Source organism: Myotis myotis, unplaced genomic scaffold, assembly GCF_014108235.1.
Source record: "Myotis myotis isolate mMyoMyo1 unplaced genomic scaffold, mMyoMyo1.p scaffold_m19_p_12, whole genome shotgun sequence".
NCBI lineage: Eukaryota > Metazoa > Chordata > Mammalia > Chiroptera > Vespertilionidae > Myotis > Myotis myotis.
In genome coordinates this window covers 43,166,545-43,185,193 of record NW_023416316.1, presented here as the reverse complement: position 1 = coordinate 43,185,193, position 18,649 = coordinate 43,166,545, and the positions used below count along the sequence as shown (strand labels likewise).

At 36.2% G+C, this 18,649-nt stretch overlaps 1 protein-coding gene across 4 annotated transcripts in view; it reads left to right on the top strand.

Moving 5' to 3' along the window:
* The window catches only part of LOC118667486 (COBW domain-containing protein 3), a 48,595-nt gene that overhangs the window by 22,813 nt on the left and 7,133 nt on the right, over nucleotides 1-18,649 (top strand). For all 4 annotated transcript variants that reach the window (XM_036330920.1, XM_036330918.1, XM_036330921.1 and 1 more), the window contains 5 exons: nucleotides 2,172-2,218; nucleotides 3,930-4,016; nucleotides 6,952-6,996; nucleotides 13,412-13,468; nucleotides 17,084-17,135. In XM_036330920.1, coding sequence (XP_036186813.1) covers nucleotides 2,172-2,218; nucleotides 3,930-4,016; nucleotides 6,952-6,996; nucleotides 13,412-13,468; nucleotides 17,084-17,135 — 288 coding nt within the window. The remainder of the gene's footprint in view (nucleotides 1-2,171; nucleotides 2,219-3,929; nucleotides 4,017-6,951; nucleotides 6,997-13,411; nucleotides 13,469-17,083; nucleotides 17,136-18,649) is intronic.

Genomic DNA, 18,649 nt, shown 5'->3' with positions numbered 1-18,649 from the left:
TTTTATAAAATGAGGAGAATAGCCTTTTCCCATAATTGTTATGAAGACTAAATGAGATAATATGTGTAAAAAGATTTAATAATTGTGAAGTTTGATTTAAATATGGAGAATATTAATCTAATTGCCTCTAATCTCAGTAGGCAGCTTTTGAGAGTTAAGATAATGAAGGTGAAACATTTTTTCAGAGGAACCTTATGGCATTGATAACATTGGGGATAGAAATAGGATTATGGAAAAATGATAACTGCCTCCAGAGAGATGAGCACTACCTTGTGGACCTCTAAGTCAATGTCAAAATATTGGAGCTAGTGTGACTCTGGAAAACTCAGCAAAATAAACAGTTGCATGAAGAGGCCAGATCACTCAAGTGTTTCTAAATGATAAACTGTTTTTATGCTAGAATTAGGGCTGGGCCCTTCTCTCAGCACATTTGTTTCTAGGGTATATGAAGGGCCCAGTACTGAGTTAATATAATGTACCATTCTGGGGTGAGGAGTGGGGCTATTTTGTTATTAGTATTCTGTCAACTGGGTTCTTTAACTTGAATTTATGTATATCTGTTTTACAGAGAACACATCTAATCTAATAAAATAGAAACATGCAAATTGACTGTACCTTTGCTATGCCCCAAACCATGCCCACCAGCCAATCAGAGCGACTATATGCAAATTAACCCAACCAAGATGGCGGCTGGCAGCCATGGAGCTGGAGCAAGCAGGAGGCTTGGTTTCCCCGGTGATGGAGGAAGCCAAGCTTCCCTCCTGCCCTGGCCAGCTGTGGCCTCTGCTAAAGGCAACAAAATTTCAATTATAGAAGCTAAATCCCAGATACCTGCTTCCAGCCAGCCTCCACTGGGAGCTTGGGTGGCTGGGGGCAGTGGCCAGCCTGCAAACAGCCATCAGCCCCTCACCCAGGCTGGCCATACCCTCAAGGGGTGAGTGTCCCTGCTAGGGGGCTTGACCAGACTGCAAACAGCCCTCAGCCCCTCACCCAGGCTGGCCAGGCACTCCAGCAGGGACCCCCTCCCTGAAGGGGGTGTGGCCAGTCTGAAAACGGCCCTCAGCTCCTCACCCAGGCTGGCCAGGCACCCCAGCGGGACTCCCACCCTGATCCGGGACACCCTTCAGAGCAAACCAGCCAGCTCCCACCAATGCACCAGTAATATAATAAAAGGGTAATATGCAAATTGACCCTAACAGCAGAACAACTGGGAATGACTGGTCACTATGACACACACTGACCACCAGGGGGCAGACGCTCAACGCAGGAGCTGCCCCCTGGTGGTCAATGCGCTCCCACAGGAGGAGCTCTGCTCAGCCACAAGCCAGGCTGACGGTTGCCAGCACAGCAGTGATGGTGGGAGCCTTTCCCGCCTCCTCAGCAGCGTTAAGGATGTTCGACTGCAGCTTAGGCCTGGTCCCTGCCGGCAAGTGGACATCCCCTGAGGGCTCCTGGGCTGCCAGAGGGATGTCTGACTGCCAGCTTAGGCCCGCTCCCCTGGAGAGCGGGTCTAAGCCAGCAGGTGGACATCCCCCGAGGGGTCCCAGACTGTGAGAGGGCACAGGCCAGGCTGAGGGACACCCCCCCCCCCCGCGAGTGCACAAATTTTTGTGCATCGGGCCTCTAGTATATTCATAATGATGAAGATATTTGCTAAAGATCTTGATAAATCTTCTGAAGTGTAGTTTTTTAAGGGAAGTATATTAGGCTTTAACAAATTCTATTATTATGTCCTCTAGAGTGGACAGGATTGGAGGGGAAGTATATTAGATGTGCTTAAAGTACAATTTCAATGATTATCTTTTAAAATAAGTAGTAATGAATATTTAGAACAAGAGCAATTTTAAAAAAAGGAAAATGCCTAAAACCTGAACTACAATGTTCTGTTTTTATGACTTTATTTAAATATGGAGGGTTTTCCTTTTAAGAAGAGATGTCAGGGTATACAATTTAATCTCCCCCCCCCCAAAAAAAAAAAACAAAAAACAAAACACCCTACTGATTCACAGTAGGAACAAAAATTACCAATGGAGAAGAACTAATTCGTATATTCAGAGCTTATTAAAGTCTTTGTCAGAGGTGAAAAAGGGGTCTCCAAAGTAAAATCCTTTGTGTTAACATTAGATTTTGTTACACTACTGTAACTTCTTTCAAACTTTGTTTTTGTTCAGCATTTAACAGAAGAAAAACCTGATGGCCTTATCAATGAAGCTTCTAGGTATTCGTATTTAAAGTATATATTGATTACTGGCTAATTGGAAAGAGAAAATTATGAATGTGAAAACCAAAAACAAATATAAAAACATAAGTCAAGGAATTGATTATCTTTTTTTTCCTGTGGTTGAGTTATTGTTATTTATAATAGTCTGATAACTAAACTTTTGTTTAAATCTTTTTTATTATAACATAAAGTTAGTGCTGGGCATAGGAGTTCTTAATGAGGAGTTTGGGAACCGTTAAAATTTAGAAAATATTTTCTTTCAAAAATATTTTCTTATTATACCATTTCTTTGGGATTGAAAGTGATTATAAAAAAGTTGGCTCACTTCAGAACAACAGAGGAACCAATATGGATATGGTTTAATTTGGCAGTTGGAACATATTTTGTTTAAATATCTTTATGCTTCTAATTGGTTTGTCTTTAGACTTAAAATATTTAAATTAGTTTGCCTACTCTAAGCATATTCTCACTAATAGGAAAAAGGTTTTTGGATAAGTGACAGTCACTAAATATGCTGCTGGGTTTAAGAATGAGCTCCCTTGAGATTTGCTATGGATGATCCAGACATAAAAAAGGAAGACTGCAAGCAACCGATTGATTCCCTATCGTTTTGGAGTGTGGTACTCTGTTGTTTTGTAATCCTGCCCAAGCATTCATTTGGTATATACTTATAATTCAAATTAGACTGAACTGAAATGTTTTTGTAACTTTTTCCTTTATTAAATTATCTTTATTATAGAAAATGTAAATAAACCATCTAGAAAATAGCAAAATATTATAAAAGCCAAAATAAAATTAAACATAAAAGACCTCCAATTTAAAGATTGCACCTGCTTATATTTTGAAGTGTGCACATTCATGTAAAATTTACTTAGACAGAAAAATAGGGATTGTGATATGCATGCTATTGAAACCTGCTCTTTTCATGAATTAAAATTAATTTATTTTTGAGAATTTGATTGTGTTATTTATTAGCTATACTTCCAGGTAGCACAACACTAGGATAGGAACCGATAGTCTCATGATTAAAATTTCCTGAGGAGTTGAGGAAAATTTAAAGACTCCTCAGCTTTCCTATTCCTATTAGTAGAATATATAACTTCTGTTACAGTAAGCTATTTTCTTACTCGGCTTTCTGTTAACTGGATTCTTTAACTTGAATTTATGTATATCTGTTTTACAAAAAAAATATGTTTATAGTGATGAAATAGATATTTGTTAGAGATCCTGATAAACCTTCTGAAGTGTAGTTTTTTAAAATACTGTTTAATGTTAAAAAAACTTAATTCACTGTATTTCTTTGAAAATTATGTTAACTATTACATGGAATATTTTAGTAAGTAAACTGTCTTTATTTTTGCCATATTGGAAATCTGAATTTTATGCATTTCTTTACAAAAGAAATCATGAGTTGATAATCATCCTAATTGTAAATCATCCTTGATTGTAGACTTTTGAGGCTTGCTCTAGAGTAGCAAGTGAAAGTACTTAGTAAATATTTTTAATGAATAATGTGAAATCTGAATTTATATAGTAATGAATGCAATTTATTCTTACTATCTGAAGAATAGGTTAGGAGTAAATTGAATTACTATAGAGAGTACTATATAGTTTTTTAACTGATAATTGATCTGAAGGAGATGTCTCTATTTATTTTTTTAATTTCTTAACAATTTGTTTTGACATCTGTTCTTATTTGCTAATTTAGGCAAGTTGCCCTGGCAGATATCATCCTCATCAATAAAACAGACTTGGTCTCAGAAGAGGATTTAAACAAATTAAGAACAACTATTAGGTACAAAATTATAAGTGTTAAGTACCTACAAATTCTAAGTGTACTACACAAAATATTTTTACCATGTACCCTTAGAGAATCACATGTATTGTTACTGACTGACTGTTACATAAGTAGTACTATATGAAATTATTCCCCATTGCTTACAGAGCATGGCTCAAAGTTCATAGACTGATATTCAGGGTCTTCTGACGTCATCCTCCTTTTCCTGTCTTTTTGACTTTTTCCTTACATGAAGTTCTCTGTATCCAGGATGATTATTTACTTATTTTCTCATGTGTCTTGTGAAATCCTTTTATTAGTCATATTGTGTTCTCACTCTGCCAGTCCTTGAATTCCTTTATCTTCTCTGTTTTTCTTCTTCATTTTCCCCCCAGCAATTTTATCCATTCTCTAAAACCCCTCCCTTCCCCATCTTTTTCTTCCTTTCTCCTATGTGAAGTTTTCCCTGACTTGTGTGGTCTTACTTTTACCTGTACCTTTATTGACTTTGACGTCCTTAACTGTCAACTGACCATACCTGTTTTCCAGCTTGTTTTAATGTCTGCAGTATCCATGGCCTATGCCAATCAATATAGGATAATATGAATGATACTCAAATATGTGTTAAATCATCTAACAGTAACTTGGACTTTTCAAGTGAGGTTAGAGTTTAGGGACTTTGAATTGTTTTATAAGACCTAAACTAATACATCCCACCTATAAAGAGACATTGAATAGCTTTTATTATTAGTCATCTTTAGTTGACACAGTCTGCTGACATCAGATTTTGAATCTGTCAGTGCCAGTTCATATAGCATATGTTATGAATGGAATCAATGAAGCTAAGACTCATTAGGAGCTGCCTACAATGAAGTGATTACAGAAGGAAACATTCATGTTTTCCTCCATATTCGGTCTTATTTTAATAGTAATAGCTTCTCAGATTTACTATTAAAAACTGTTATAATGTCTTCAAGTGGAGGGCAGATAATATTACATAGTATTTAAGGTTATGGGTTTTGGAATCTGCTTGGGTTTTAATCCTTGGTCTGTTTCTCACTGTATTATTTTTAAGTCTCATCTGTAAAACAAGAGTAATACGTACCTCATAAGTTGGTTTGATTGGTATATGCGATAATGTTAGTGAACTTTGCACAGTGCCCAGCACATAAGTGAGTTTGTTGACTCTTACCATTATCAGAGTGTAATTTTTTTTCCCATTTATATAGTAATTTCAAAGTACAGTGATTAAAAAAATGAAATAGAAAGATGGTTGACAATTTTGAAAAGTCTAGAAAGATGAACCAGTAAATGAAGATTACTTCTTTTACCCCTTTTGACACTCATTTCCTAAGTTTTGTTCTCTTCCCAAAATCCCATGCATCATTGTGATTACTAGAAAAAAAGAACACAATCTATGTAGCAAACATTTTTGGATTTGAGATTATTACTGCTGGGTTTTTCTATTTCCCTAATGACTAAGCTGGATCTGCAGGACTGACTGTTAGCCAGATAGTGCTGGACTGTACAGCTATACCAGAAAAGAATTTGGACAAAGCACATTAAGAAGTTAAAGACCCTTTTGGCTGTTTACCCTCCATGGTATATCAGACTTGCAACTGACTCGGAATTAGATTTGGGGAGTTGGAAGGTAATCATTTGAGAGGAAAAGAGCCATCATTTTACAGAGTACATTCAAAAGAGAAGATTAAGAACTTGGTGAAATAGTGGAGAGACTTGCCTCAGGATCATTGTATGTGGGAGGCCTTACCCATGAGAACAAGCTTGAACAAATAGCAAATATCATCAGCAAGTAACACTAAAGGCAATAGAATTGATGATATAAAGATAACTAGATCAGGTGTACAGTATGTTGAAAAAGATTTAAGTATTTTTGGTGCCATGCAATGGGAGCCGTATTTTATTATCTTAGTATCAGAAAGGGAAGGGTGGGTAGAGTTTCTACTCTGGGAATTGGAGACGTTATTCACTAAAACAGCGGTTCTCAACCTATGGGTCACGACCCTTTGGTGGTCAAACGACCCTTTCACAGGGGTCGCCTAAGGCCATCCTGTATATCAGATATTTACATTACGATTCATAGCAGTAGCAACATTATAGTTATGAAGTAGCAACGAAAATAATTTTATACTTGGGTCACAACATGAGGAACTGTATTTAAAGGGCCAGAAGGTTGAGAACCACTGCTCTGAAAGAACCTGGATGTATGACTTAGTGTTACTGTGAGTATTGAGGACAGGCTGGGGTCAAAGCCACTCAGAGCTAGGCTTTAATTCTAGCATGTGTATAGTCATTTCCACAAACTGTGCTTGGGGAATGTTTGGTATCAATAAAATGTTTTACTTATATACTTATTTTAAGAACATTAGAATTACTGGTTATTTATGAATCACATTTTCTAAAGTGAAGGACTTTTTTTTTTAATATATTTTATTGATTTTTTTTTTTTTACAGAGAGGAAGGGAGAGGGATAGAGAGTTAGAAACATTGATGAGCGAGAAACATCGATCAGCTGCCTCCCGCACACCCCCTCCTGGGGATGTGCCGCAAACAAGGTACATGCCCTTGACCAGAATCGAACCTGGGACCCTTCAGTCCGCAGGCCGACGCTTCAGCTACTGAGCCAAACCAGCCAGGGCTTAAAGTGAAGGACTTTTTTATAAATCGCAAAGTAGCCCCTCGTTCTGTGAGTTGTGCAGTAAATTTTTGCATATCATGTTTTAATGTCTCAGTAGAATATACCTGACTTATTATAAGAAGGAAAATAATAAACTATAAAATATGTAAGTTTTGTTTTTCTATATTTTGTTTTTTTCTAGTTCCAGAAAAATTTGTATATGCTTACTTCATATTTTAGAAATAATGTGCCTTGTATATTTTTTAAGAAACAACATTTTTTACCTTTTCTACCTCATTTTTAAATTTATTTCAGATCAATAAATGGACTGGGAAAAATTTTGGAAACACAAAGATCAAGGTACTTGTAAAAAACTATTAGTGATATTAACAATAAATTTAGTTAATAATAAATATTAAGTAATTGATAAATATACTTGAATCTAATATAAGAAAAAAACATGTGCATTTTTAAATTGATTTTTAGAGGGGGATAGAGAAAGAGAATCATTGATCGTTTGCCTCCTGTACACTGCTGACTGGGGATTGAACCCACAATCTGGTTATGTGCCCTGACTGGGAATTGAACCCTGGACCCTTCGGTACATGGGATGGCAGCAACCAGCTGAGCCACACTGGCCAGGGCACATGTGCATTTTTAAAACTAGGGTCCAGAAATGTTGATTTGAAAGCTCTTTATAAATTTGGCATATCTATTTATTTGCTTCTCCTTCTTGTAATTAAAACTGTAGAGCCATGATAACACTGTGCAACTGTGCTTTTGCTAATGAAGAGGAAAACGTAGGATATTCAGCTATTTATAAAAGTAACTAATGTAGAAATCTGAAAAAATATATATTAAGAATCTTATTTTATTTTGAGATATCTAAATAGCTTTTTTATTGTTAATCCTCACCTGAGGATATTTTTCCATTGACTTTTAGAGAGAGTGGAAGGGATGGAGAGGTAGGGAGGTAGAGAGAGAAAGAAAGGGAGAGAGGGAGATATCCATTTGAGAGAGACACATCGATTGGTTGCCTCCCACATGCGCCCCTGCCTGGGGTGGGGATCAAATCTGCAACCCACATACCTGCCCTTGACTGGGAATCGAACCCGAGACCCTTTGGTGGGCAGACCAATGCTCTAACCACAGAGCAACACCAGCCAGGGCACAATATTTTGAAACCTTCCTAGTGTTTCATGGTTGCAGAAATCATCTGTCATGTAAAAATACATGGAACCTTTAAGTTCCTGATATATTCCTTTTTTAAAAACATTTTAATTTTCATTTCCTATAGGTTCTTCTCTCTTTCCATTGTGTTTATACAGATGTACATTACTTTATAAAATTATGTGTTCTTAATATATTCCTAAAATGGATTTCTGTAGATTGAACTCTTATTTTCCATTGCATGCTTGCAGGGGTATTTCATTAAGCTCATTTTTTTCAGCAAGAATGGCTCAGCAGCTGATAGACCCAGCAACATGCAGCCACAGCTCTGAGACTCACAGTTGCAGTCTGTGCCACCTAGTTTTTAATTCAAAGATCTGTCCCTGAAAGTGCAGCAGACGCCTAAGTTGAGTGGCTCATCTGCTAGGGCAGAGATTAGAGGTGCTGACAGACTACCATAAATGTTAGGCAGTAACAGCAGCAGCTGCTTATATGCGTGTCAGCAGCTGGTGAATTAATTTTGTATGCATTCTCAGGAGCCACTGGTCTGCTGGCAGAGGTAGCAGAAGAATGCCCTGAGTGTAAGTTTTCTACAAGCATACACCAAATGTGCTCCCTGCATTTCAAATTCCAGTGTAGAAAGTGTCTGATAGCCTGCCTAACTCATATCATGAGCATTCTTCAGTATGTCTTCTTCCTATTGCATTTTACTGTTTGTTTTCTCCTTAATGTTTCTTTCTTTATAAAATTACAGACACCTATATAATGCTTAAGTAAGGTTTTAAAAATCATGTCCATATAAATAGCTATAGTTCTGTTGTAATAGCATTTATTTGGTTCATATTTACAAACATCTTAAATCAGTTTTTTAAAGGCCTGTGGATTTATCTTGCTTAATTTTTTTAATGTTGGTTTTTATTTAGGATCTTTATTTTCCTGTATAAAGGTTTCATCTTGAATAGTTTATTATGTAATGATTTTGGTGTTTATATACTTTTCTATCATTGTTCTATATTATAGAATAGCAAACATGTAGTGATTAAATTTTGTTACTTCAAATGGATGAATGAACAGGGAATAAAGTCTCCTTTTTTTCTGTTTCTTCAGTGTCAGGTGTTTGCCAGTATATCTGAGAATCTAGGGACTTTCTGAAGTATCACTTCTTGTGTTGAGCATGATATTGGGTTAGGATCCTTTTCAGTGAAGATCAGAACTCCATGGAAGAATTCTTACTAGTAGGTCAGGAATCTTATATCAAACTAGAGACCCAGTGCACAAGATGCATGCACTCAGTGAGGAGGGGGTGTCCCTCAGCCTGGCCTGCACCCTCTCACAGTCCAGGAGCCCTTGGGGTATGTCCAATTGACGGCTTAGGCCCACTTTCTGGTAGGCCTAAGCTGGCAGGCAGTCAGACATCCTTAGCACTGCTGTGGAGGCAGGAGAGGCTCCCACCACCGCCACTGTGCTCGCCAGCTGTGAGCCTGGCTTTTGGTTGAGCAGTGCTCCCCCTGTGAGAGCGCACTGACCACCAAGAGGCAGCTCCTGCATTGAGTGTCTTCCCCCTGGTGACCAGTGTGCGTCATAGCGACCAGTCTTCTGCCATTGAATCAATTTGCATATTAGCCTTTTATTATATAGGATATTTCCCAAAATTCCTGAGGAATTGCAACTTGAGTTTCCCAGTTTAGAAACTAGAGATTTGGTTTTTAACAAAACAGTTGAAATCACTCTGATGGAAGTTTTGTGTTACTGTGTGTGTATTTTTTTTAATCCCTTAAGCATTTTGTGATAGACAAATGCTGACAGTAGTAAAACTGACCATAGTAAAGCTGCCATAAGCATGTGTAAGAAAAAGCTTACCTAGAGAGTGTATAAGTTAAAGAATGACAATGATGTGTAGCATTGTTTTATTGGTATGTCTTAAGTTGATTTTGAGGCAAATGGGATTCTAATGGACCACACCCGAACTTTAGAAGCTGGAGGGAAAGATTAGGAGTTCCATTCTTAACTTTTTTGGACTTTTTTTAAATCTTGGAGATATAAATGGACTGAACAGAGGAAAACCTAAATCCAATTTCTTAATAATAAGTTATTCTATTCAACAAACTGTATATTGAGCATGCTACCAGTTGCTAGGCATTTTGCGGCATGTTAAGGGTTTAAGCAATGGGTAAGGCAAAAACTTGGTTTTGAGGGTGATCAGTCATTTGAGGACGACAAAAGCAAACAAAAACCAATATATCATATTATTAATGTAACAGGAATATTAGATACACAGGTTCCTGTAAGAACAGGAAGATAAAGAACAATTACTCAACTGTTCTTGATGAAGAGTCAGAAAATTTTGACTGAGAAGGTGATCATTGACCTGAGTCTTGAAAAATGAATAGGAGTTTTCTAGATGGACAAGAGTAGTAATGGCATTCTAGGCCTAAGGGAGTTTTTATATTTGAGACACCAGTGAATATTTCAAAATGACTAGAACATATGGTATTATGTTGTAGAGAGAAAAAGAGATAAGACTGAGGAGATAGAGAACTTACCACAAAGGTAGTGATACCACTTTTGCCATGATACATAATTTGGATTTTCTCCTGTAGGCAGCAAGGAGCTAGTGAAGGAGTAAAAGCAGTATGACTCTTGGGAAATGGATTGAATATTGCACAGTTCTTCCAAGTCAGGAAATACAGGAAGGAAGGAGCAATTTTGGGATAGGGTGATGTTAGCAGTGGGTTTAGTAAGGTGATTTAGTTCTGCAGGCTTTTGAGGTGCCACTGAGGAAAGCATTTGGAAATTTAATTCTAGAGTTCAGGGTATAGCTATCGGATGGTATTGATAATTCACAGATCTGGAATTGGCTGGTGGCCTCTGTTCATGAGACTCACTGAACTTTGAAAAGATGACTATAGGCAATATCCCCGTAGTAGCCTCTGAACTTCCCTTTCCACCTTGGACAGCCAGAGCTCTCTTCCTTGTCATTCTCCTTTCCCTGGTCTTAGGCTACTTAAAGTACTCTAGACATAGGGAAAATTGAAAGTTCTTCATTGATTAGGTACTCCTGGCATAGATAGTTCACAAAATTAGGAGAAAAGATGATCTTTCAAAGTTCTTTACTTTGCCTTTTGTGTTTGCTTTATTCTCTCATTTAGTTTTTACATGATGGTACTAGTCTTTATTTGTATTTTTTTTACTATTAATATCCTGAAAAATATCTGATGTTTTTATCTTCAAAGGAGGAAATTAAATGCATTTGGTGCCAGGGCAGTTTGCTTTCTAGTGAGTGAAATCATTTATTTTTCATGGCGATAATAGGTTTGAAAAAAGTCTATGGTCACTTTTATCTGGAAGCTTAGACTTTTTCCTCTTTTACTCTCCATTGAGAATCTGGTGAGAATACAGTGAGACACTTTGATATTTTATCATTCTCTATAGAATTTAACCTGTACAGATCTAGTGTTAATCCTATCTGTTTTAGAAATGTCAAAAGAATCTGAGTACAAAGCAGAGTTATCTCTAAATCTATGACATGTATTCTCAAGGACACAGTCTTAGTGAAACTAGTTTATTTAGAAGCTTGTGTTACAAAATTGACTTTTGGTATTCACACAATTGGCTTGAATTTTGATATTCACACAAATGGCATGTGTAAACTTTTTAAAACTTTGAAGTTATTTCCTAAGGTAAAGATAATAAACTTGGGGGAAACTTCATTCATCACCTGTCAGTATAAATATTTGCTCAGTTGTGATAGTGAAAAAGGGAATATGTTTAATGTTGAGGCTTTGATCTCTTATATAAATTGATATTAAAAAATTTCTTTGCCCGGCCAGTGGGGGTTAGTGGTTGAGTGTCAACCTATGAAACAGGAGGTCACGGTTTGATTCCTGGTCAGGGCACATGCCCAGCTTGCAGGCTTGATCCCTTGTGGGGAGCATGCAGAAGGTTGCTGATCAATGATTCTCTGTCATCATTGATGTTTCTATCTCTCCCTCTCCCTTCCTCTCTAAAATCAATATTTAAAAAATTTCTTCGTGGAACATTTATTTTTTTGCTGGATCATTTTCCTAATTTTGCTCATCTAGAATATCTGGAATTTGAAATATTGTTTGTCTATTAACAGAGAACTTTGGTGTATTCTTCTTCTAATAAAATGGGAATTTGTCTGCCTTGTGCCAGGATAAGCATCCATAATCTAACAGAGAGTATTGTTGGCACAAGTATGAATATATGGCAGACTGTTGAGAATGAGCAAAGCAAACACAGCTGGTCAGTCAGTCCGACTAGTAAGTTAAAAGAGAAGGTTTAGTTTACATGCTTACGCATTTTTTAAAATCTTGACTTGGTTTGGTTTTCCTTGTGAAAAATGTAATAGATGTTTGGCAAGTTCCTGGAATCTAATTTTGAAATTTAATTATATGGTTGTCATTTTCTTTACATTGTAGCTTTGATTATAGAGAAATCACCATCCTTAACTGTTTAATAGACTCATGTAAAAATTGGAACTCCATCACCAGTCTTCATAAATTTATGAGTTTAAAACAAAACTAATGCTAATTTTGAAATGATCGGCTCTTCTGATTTGAATACTTGCTTTCATAATAAGGCTTACTTAATTACTACTAAATAATTCTAACATAATGTTTATGCAGATAGAACACTAACTAGGAAGTTTCAGTTTATATGCAACACCATTCTGAAGGAAATGAAATCAAATCACATTATTTGCATATAGATACGGGTCCTAAAGTGAATATTTCTTTTTTTTTTTTTTTAATATATTTTATTGATTTTTTACAGAGAGGAAGGGAGAGAGATAGAGAGTTAGAAACATCGATGAGAGAGAAACATCGATCAGCCGCCTCCTGCACACCCCCTACTGGGGATGTGCCCGCAACCCAGGTACATGCCCTTGACCGGAATCGAACCTGGGACCTTTCAGTCCGCAGGCCGACGCTCTATCCACTGAGCCAAACCGGTTTCGGCATAAAGTGAATATTTCTAATACAGTGGTTGTTTGACTCCTCACATTCTTACAATATTACCTGTTATATATCATGGAAGGAGGGAGGTGGAGTAAAAGAAATAGGAAAATTCTATTTGTTCCACTACTCTTATTTCATATTTTAAGTAATAAACTGCTGCTTTGAAAAGTTTCAGTTCTTTAACTGAAATTTATATATATGAATGTATTTTTAGGATTAAAAAGGTAACTGAAAATAAATTTAAAAAACTAATGCCTGCGGCTGGTGGTGGGACGGGCTAGAATGGGTTAATGGGGGGGTGGGGCATATGCAATACTTTAAACAATAAAAATCTAAAAAATATTAAATAAACAACAAACTAAAGAAACTATAGCTTATTGAAGCAATAACCAAGTAACCTGGGTCTTAGACCATTCAACCAATTTTTAAAATTTTATGTATTAAATCTATAAAAAGGTTATTTTTAGAAGCTTTTTGTTTCTTGCCTGTCATTTTTTTTTCCCCAAAATACTATGATATACTGATAACTTTTTGGCAAAACAGTCTTTGAGATTTTTTTTTCTGGATTAATTGAATATATTTTATAGAATTTTACACTGTTACATTGGTTTTCTTTCTTTTAGAGTTGACCTCTCTAATGTGTTAGATCTTCATGCCTTTGACAGTCTCTCTGGAATAAGGTATGTTTCCTGTATTTTGGTCATTTTTATTATAATGTACTGTTATTCCACAGTTATAGTTGTTACAGGAATGATTTACAGAGTTACACACTTGATTTGGGCTTCCTGTCATTCTTTGACATAAAAGACCGCTCCGAATGATTATGTTCTTAAAAGTTTTGTTAATTGGATATTTGGAAATCACAGTACATTTTCCTATAGAAGTTATAGTGTAAATGGTAGTTAACTTTAAGACTAATCATTAATATTTTTATACCAAATATATATATAACATTTTCTATGACAAAAGGCATGAAATACATAGACAATTTTAGCTTAGGATATTACCACAGATACTTTCTTTCCCCTCAGTGATGGATCAGTTTCCTGTATCTTTCTCCAAAGGGAATCTTTTTTATAAGAAAGAGCATAATGTAAATTTCTTTTCTGTACATTAGTATCTTTTTTTTAAAGGCATCTTAACCATTTTTAAGTGTACAGTTCAATCAAGTATATTCACATTGTTGTGGATTGGCTCTACAGAACTGCTTTATCTTGCAAAAGTAAAACTATACCTATTCAGTGACAACTCTCCATTTTTCCCTCCCCCTGCCATTCTATTATCTGTTTCTATGAATTTGACTACTTTGATACTCATATAAGTAGAATCAAGCAGTATTTGTCTTATCGTGACTCGTTTATTTTACTTTTTCATTTAGTCCTCAAGGTTCATCCATATTTAACAAAGAAGGATTTCCTTCTCTTTTAAAAAAATTCCCACTCAAGGATATATTTCCCTTGATTTTTTTTAGAATGGAGGGGAGGGAGGAGGAAGAGAGAGATAGAGATAGAGAGAGAAACACATCATTTGGTTGCCTTTCGCACACGGCTGGGATCGAGCCTGCAACTGAAGTACATGCACTTGACCAGGAATTGAACCCCCCCATCCTTTGGTCCATGGGCTGACATTAACCACAGAGCAAACTGGCCAGGGCAGGATTCCCTTCTTTTAAAAGGCTAAATAAGATTTCCCTGTATGTGTATAATGTTGCTATGAATATGGGTGTGCTGATATCTCTTCAAGATGCTGCTTTCATTTCTTTTGGATATGTACCCAAAAGTGAGATTGTTGTATCCTATGGTATTTCTATTTTTAAGCTTTTGAGGAACCACCACACTGTTGTCCATAGCAGCTGCACCATCTTACATTCCCACCAACAGTGCACAAGGGTTTTAGTTTCTCTACATCTTGTCAGTACTTTCTGTTGTTTTTGGTAGTAGCTGTCCTAATGGGTATGAGGTGATAGCTCATTGTAGCTTTGATTTGCATTTATCTAATGTTAGAGATGTTGAGCACATTTTCATATGTTTGTTGGCCATTTGTATATCATCTTTGGAGAAATGTCTGTTTAAGTACTTAGCCCATTTTAAATCTGGTTATTTGATTTTGTTGTTGTGGCTGAGTTGTAGGAGTTATTGTATATTTTAGGTGTTAACTCCTATTGTTATATCGCAAATCAGCAAGCTGGACAAGACACCTAATGAGCCAATTAGTTAGGAGTCATCTTTATTGCACACAGGTTCAGAGCAGATTACCTCTGTCAAATTCTGAACACCACATACAGGAAATTTCCGGTATTTATACTTTTCAAGCCTCTTTGTTTGCAGATATTACAAAGGGCTCTGTGTATGTTATTGTTAACAGACATTTGTAACCTTGAATACATAATGAGTTTGGCATAAGAATATGGGAATTGTTATCAGTATTAGTCTACAGTGGTTGACAAACTCATTAGTCAACAGAGCCAAATATCAACAGTACAACGATTGAAATTTATTTTGAGAGCCAAATTTTTTAAACTTAAACTATATAGGTAGGTACATTGTTATTAACTTAATTAGGGTACTCCTAAGGCTTAGGAAGAGCCACACTCAAGGGGCCAAAGAGCCACATGTGGCTCGCGAGCTGCAGTTTGCCGACCACGGGTCTAATGTATTGAATGGCTAGCTTGCAAGGTCAGACAGTTAAGTTTATCTTTTTCTATTATTTGAACTAAAAACAAAGTCATTTTACAGAATAACAGGCTATCTTAAAGTGACAGAGTTTATAATGACAGAGTTTACAGAACAAGGGATTATCTAACAATAGCAGAGAATTTTAAACAGTTTTCTATACAAGATGGAAGTTACTATGCTTCACTATCAGACATGATTTGCAGATGTTTTCTTCCATTTCCTCTGAAGTAGATGAACCCTTCTGTGAGCAGTTTCCTCCCTCCCTATACCTGAGGAAAGGAGCATGCTTATCTCTGAGGACAAATGGACACTCGGAGGAATCTGAAGGAGCAGGCCTTACTGAGTTTCCCCCAACTTAACTACATTTGGCTGACACTCTGTCCTGTCCTATTTTTCCATGACTTTGCACTCTTTACCACACCTAAGATAAACCCACTCAGGCTTAACCATTTATTTGGGTCTTCATTTTCTTTTGAAGGCTCCTCTGTCTTGTAAAACTTAAGTAATTGTGTGCTTTCCTCCTGCTACTCTGTCTTTATCAGTCTAATTTTCAGACCCAGCCAGGGACCTTAAGAGGGTAGAAGAAAACTTTTTCCTTCCCTACGGAAGTTTTAGGCAGTCATTGTCTAAAAACATTAAATATTGAAATAGCAGATGACTTACTTAAGAACAGTTATAATGCATTAGTGACACTTAAAAAAGTAGCTGTTTAATGTGATGCCCCCGCTATAGGTAAGGCCTTTGCGTATTTCTCGTTGTGCTTAGTTAATCAGGAGAATCCATTCCTGAGCAACCAGCTGGGAAGGTTTAATTTGACACTTTCCCTACTAAGACTTCCCCCTCACCCTCAGGGAGACTCATTCCCTCCAACAGTTCCTACAAGCCTTTTCTCTTTCCTAAACTTGCTATTACTAATTTACCCCTTGCTGTTCTTCAAGGCAAAACATCTGCAAGGTTTTAAGACCTTCCCTCCTCCCAGCCTACCCCCATCAGTGTCTAACAATTGTCATGGTTATAATTTGTTATCCTTTTCTTGCTTTTTTCATAGCAGAATAATGCATTGTTAAGATTCTGGCTTTTTGTTGTTATCACTAACTGAATATACAGAAGGCTTATATTTATTGATACTGTTTATTTTTTACTAAGTAGTCATGTTCAAAGGAAAATGTTTATAAAAGAAAATTTATTCTTCTAACTTTCTTTAAGTACCAGAAATTTCAAATTAGGAAGCAAGACTTGATGAAGTTTTGAGCAGCAGTAAAAATGCTTATTTATAGTTTTTCTAGGCTTATTTAGATTTTTGTATCTGGCTTTCGGGCTAGTTAGAACTTTTGGAATTAAAAGGAAATCTACTGACATATTTAACCACACAAAATAGTGTTGCTAAAGATTAGTTTTTCTTTATATTGTGTTTATGTATGTGAATGTTTGTACATTTTTAAGAAAAGTTTTAAAATAATCTGCCAGCTTTTCTCTATTAGAATATGTGAGCAACATGTAAACTATATAATAGATTAAACTGTGAATATCTCTTCCTTATGTAGCTTTGTATCGTTAAGAAATGTACAAGGTTAAATAAAAAATATATTGATCTCTGAATTTATAATTAGTTGTTCTTAGTTTGCAGAAAAAACTTCAACATTTGCCAACAATACAACCTCACCTTGATCAGGTAAAAAAAAATCTTGAAAATATTTTTACAGTATCTCTTTAACTAAATAGGTTCTGTTTAGGACTATTTTATTGGAACTCTTTCTAAAAATGTATTTTTTTAATATATATATATATATTTTATTGATTTTTTACAGAGAGGAAGGGAGAGAGATAGAGAGCCAGAAACACCGATGAGAGAGAAACATCGATCAGCTGCCTCCTGCACATCTCCCACTGGGGATGTGCCCGCAACCCAGGTACATGCCCTTGACCGGAATCGAACCTGGGACCTTTCAGTCCGCAAGCCGACGCTCTATCCACTGAGCCAAACCGGTTTCGGCCCTAAAAATGTATTTTTTAATTGTGTTGATAGTTTTCAGAATGTAAATGCTTTTGAGGCCATCCAATCTCTCTTCTTAAAGCATAATAGGAATTCATTAAACTGGAGTGGCTTAGAATATTTAGAAAATCATGCTTTCTAATTTCTCCATCCTATAGGTCACTCAGCATATTTTATCAGTTCTTCTGAGGGAGTAACTTAAAAGCAGCATAGTGGTTCTATATGCAGCCTATTTTTAACTATATTGAACTGATTAAGGAAGTTTGGTATAAGCATGTATGGCTTATTTAAATAAAAATTGGCTTTGAGTTTCAATTGAGCACTATAAATTTAAACTTGTTAAGATGTTTTTCATTCTCTAAAACTCTAATTCCTGAGGTAAATACTGAAAATGCTAGGAACAAACAAACAAAATCTAGGAACAAAAAAAAAGCATAGAACATATTCACTGTACTCATCTCTCTTTTAAGCAAGTTGTAGATAGTAGAGCTTTAGGGTAACTTCTTTGTTTCATGTAAGCACAGTGAAAGGAAGGGAGGTGTGGGTGAGCATTGCACCTAGTCTTCCTTCTCTGTCTTGAAGCTCTTACTCATTTTTTGAGTCCTTACTAATTGTAATAGGGCCAAAGTAACAGCAGCCACTTGTTCTTTTGTCTCCATTTTGGCTCATATTTATGGGAAGCTATACTACCATGTTTGTAACACTTTTCTCAGAAACTTAATAGAATATTTATCTTATCTTTAAAATGAGTGAATTGGAAAAATATAAAAGCCAGGTCGAATTTTTTGGAAAACTGTTTATAATCTCAGTATTAGTTATAAAATGGACTTGAATCACATTTTTAATGACTTTCTGGGTAAAGGACATCATAGTAGGAGTCATAAGGCTTAAAAGATGTAGTATTCACTTTCAAGAACCTTTAAAATGGCCAGCGTCTGCATCCATAGTGTCTTGAGTATATCATGCCATTTCTCATGCTTTGTAGTTTGGGTTGAAATGCTTTTCCCTTGCAGTAGTCTCTCAATTCCTTAAATGTAAATTTCTCATTGCTAGAAATTTATGGTGGGTGCTTAGTGAATATTAAAAGAATGCAAAGCTGTGATTCTCAAATGGGGGTGTACATCAGAATCAGTTGTGGAGCTTTTAAAAATAACTTGGATGCTCAGTTGTTGCCACCTCTCATATCTCCAGGA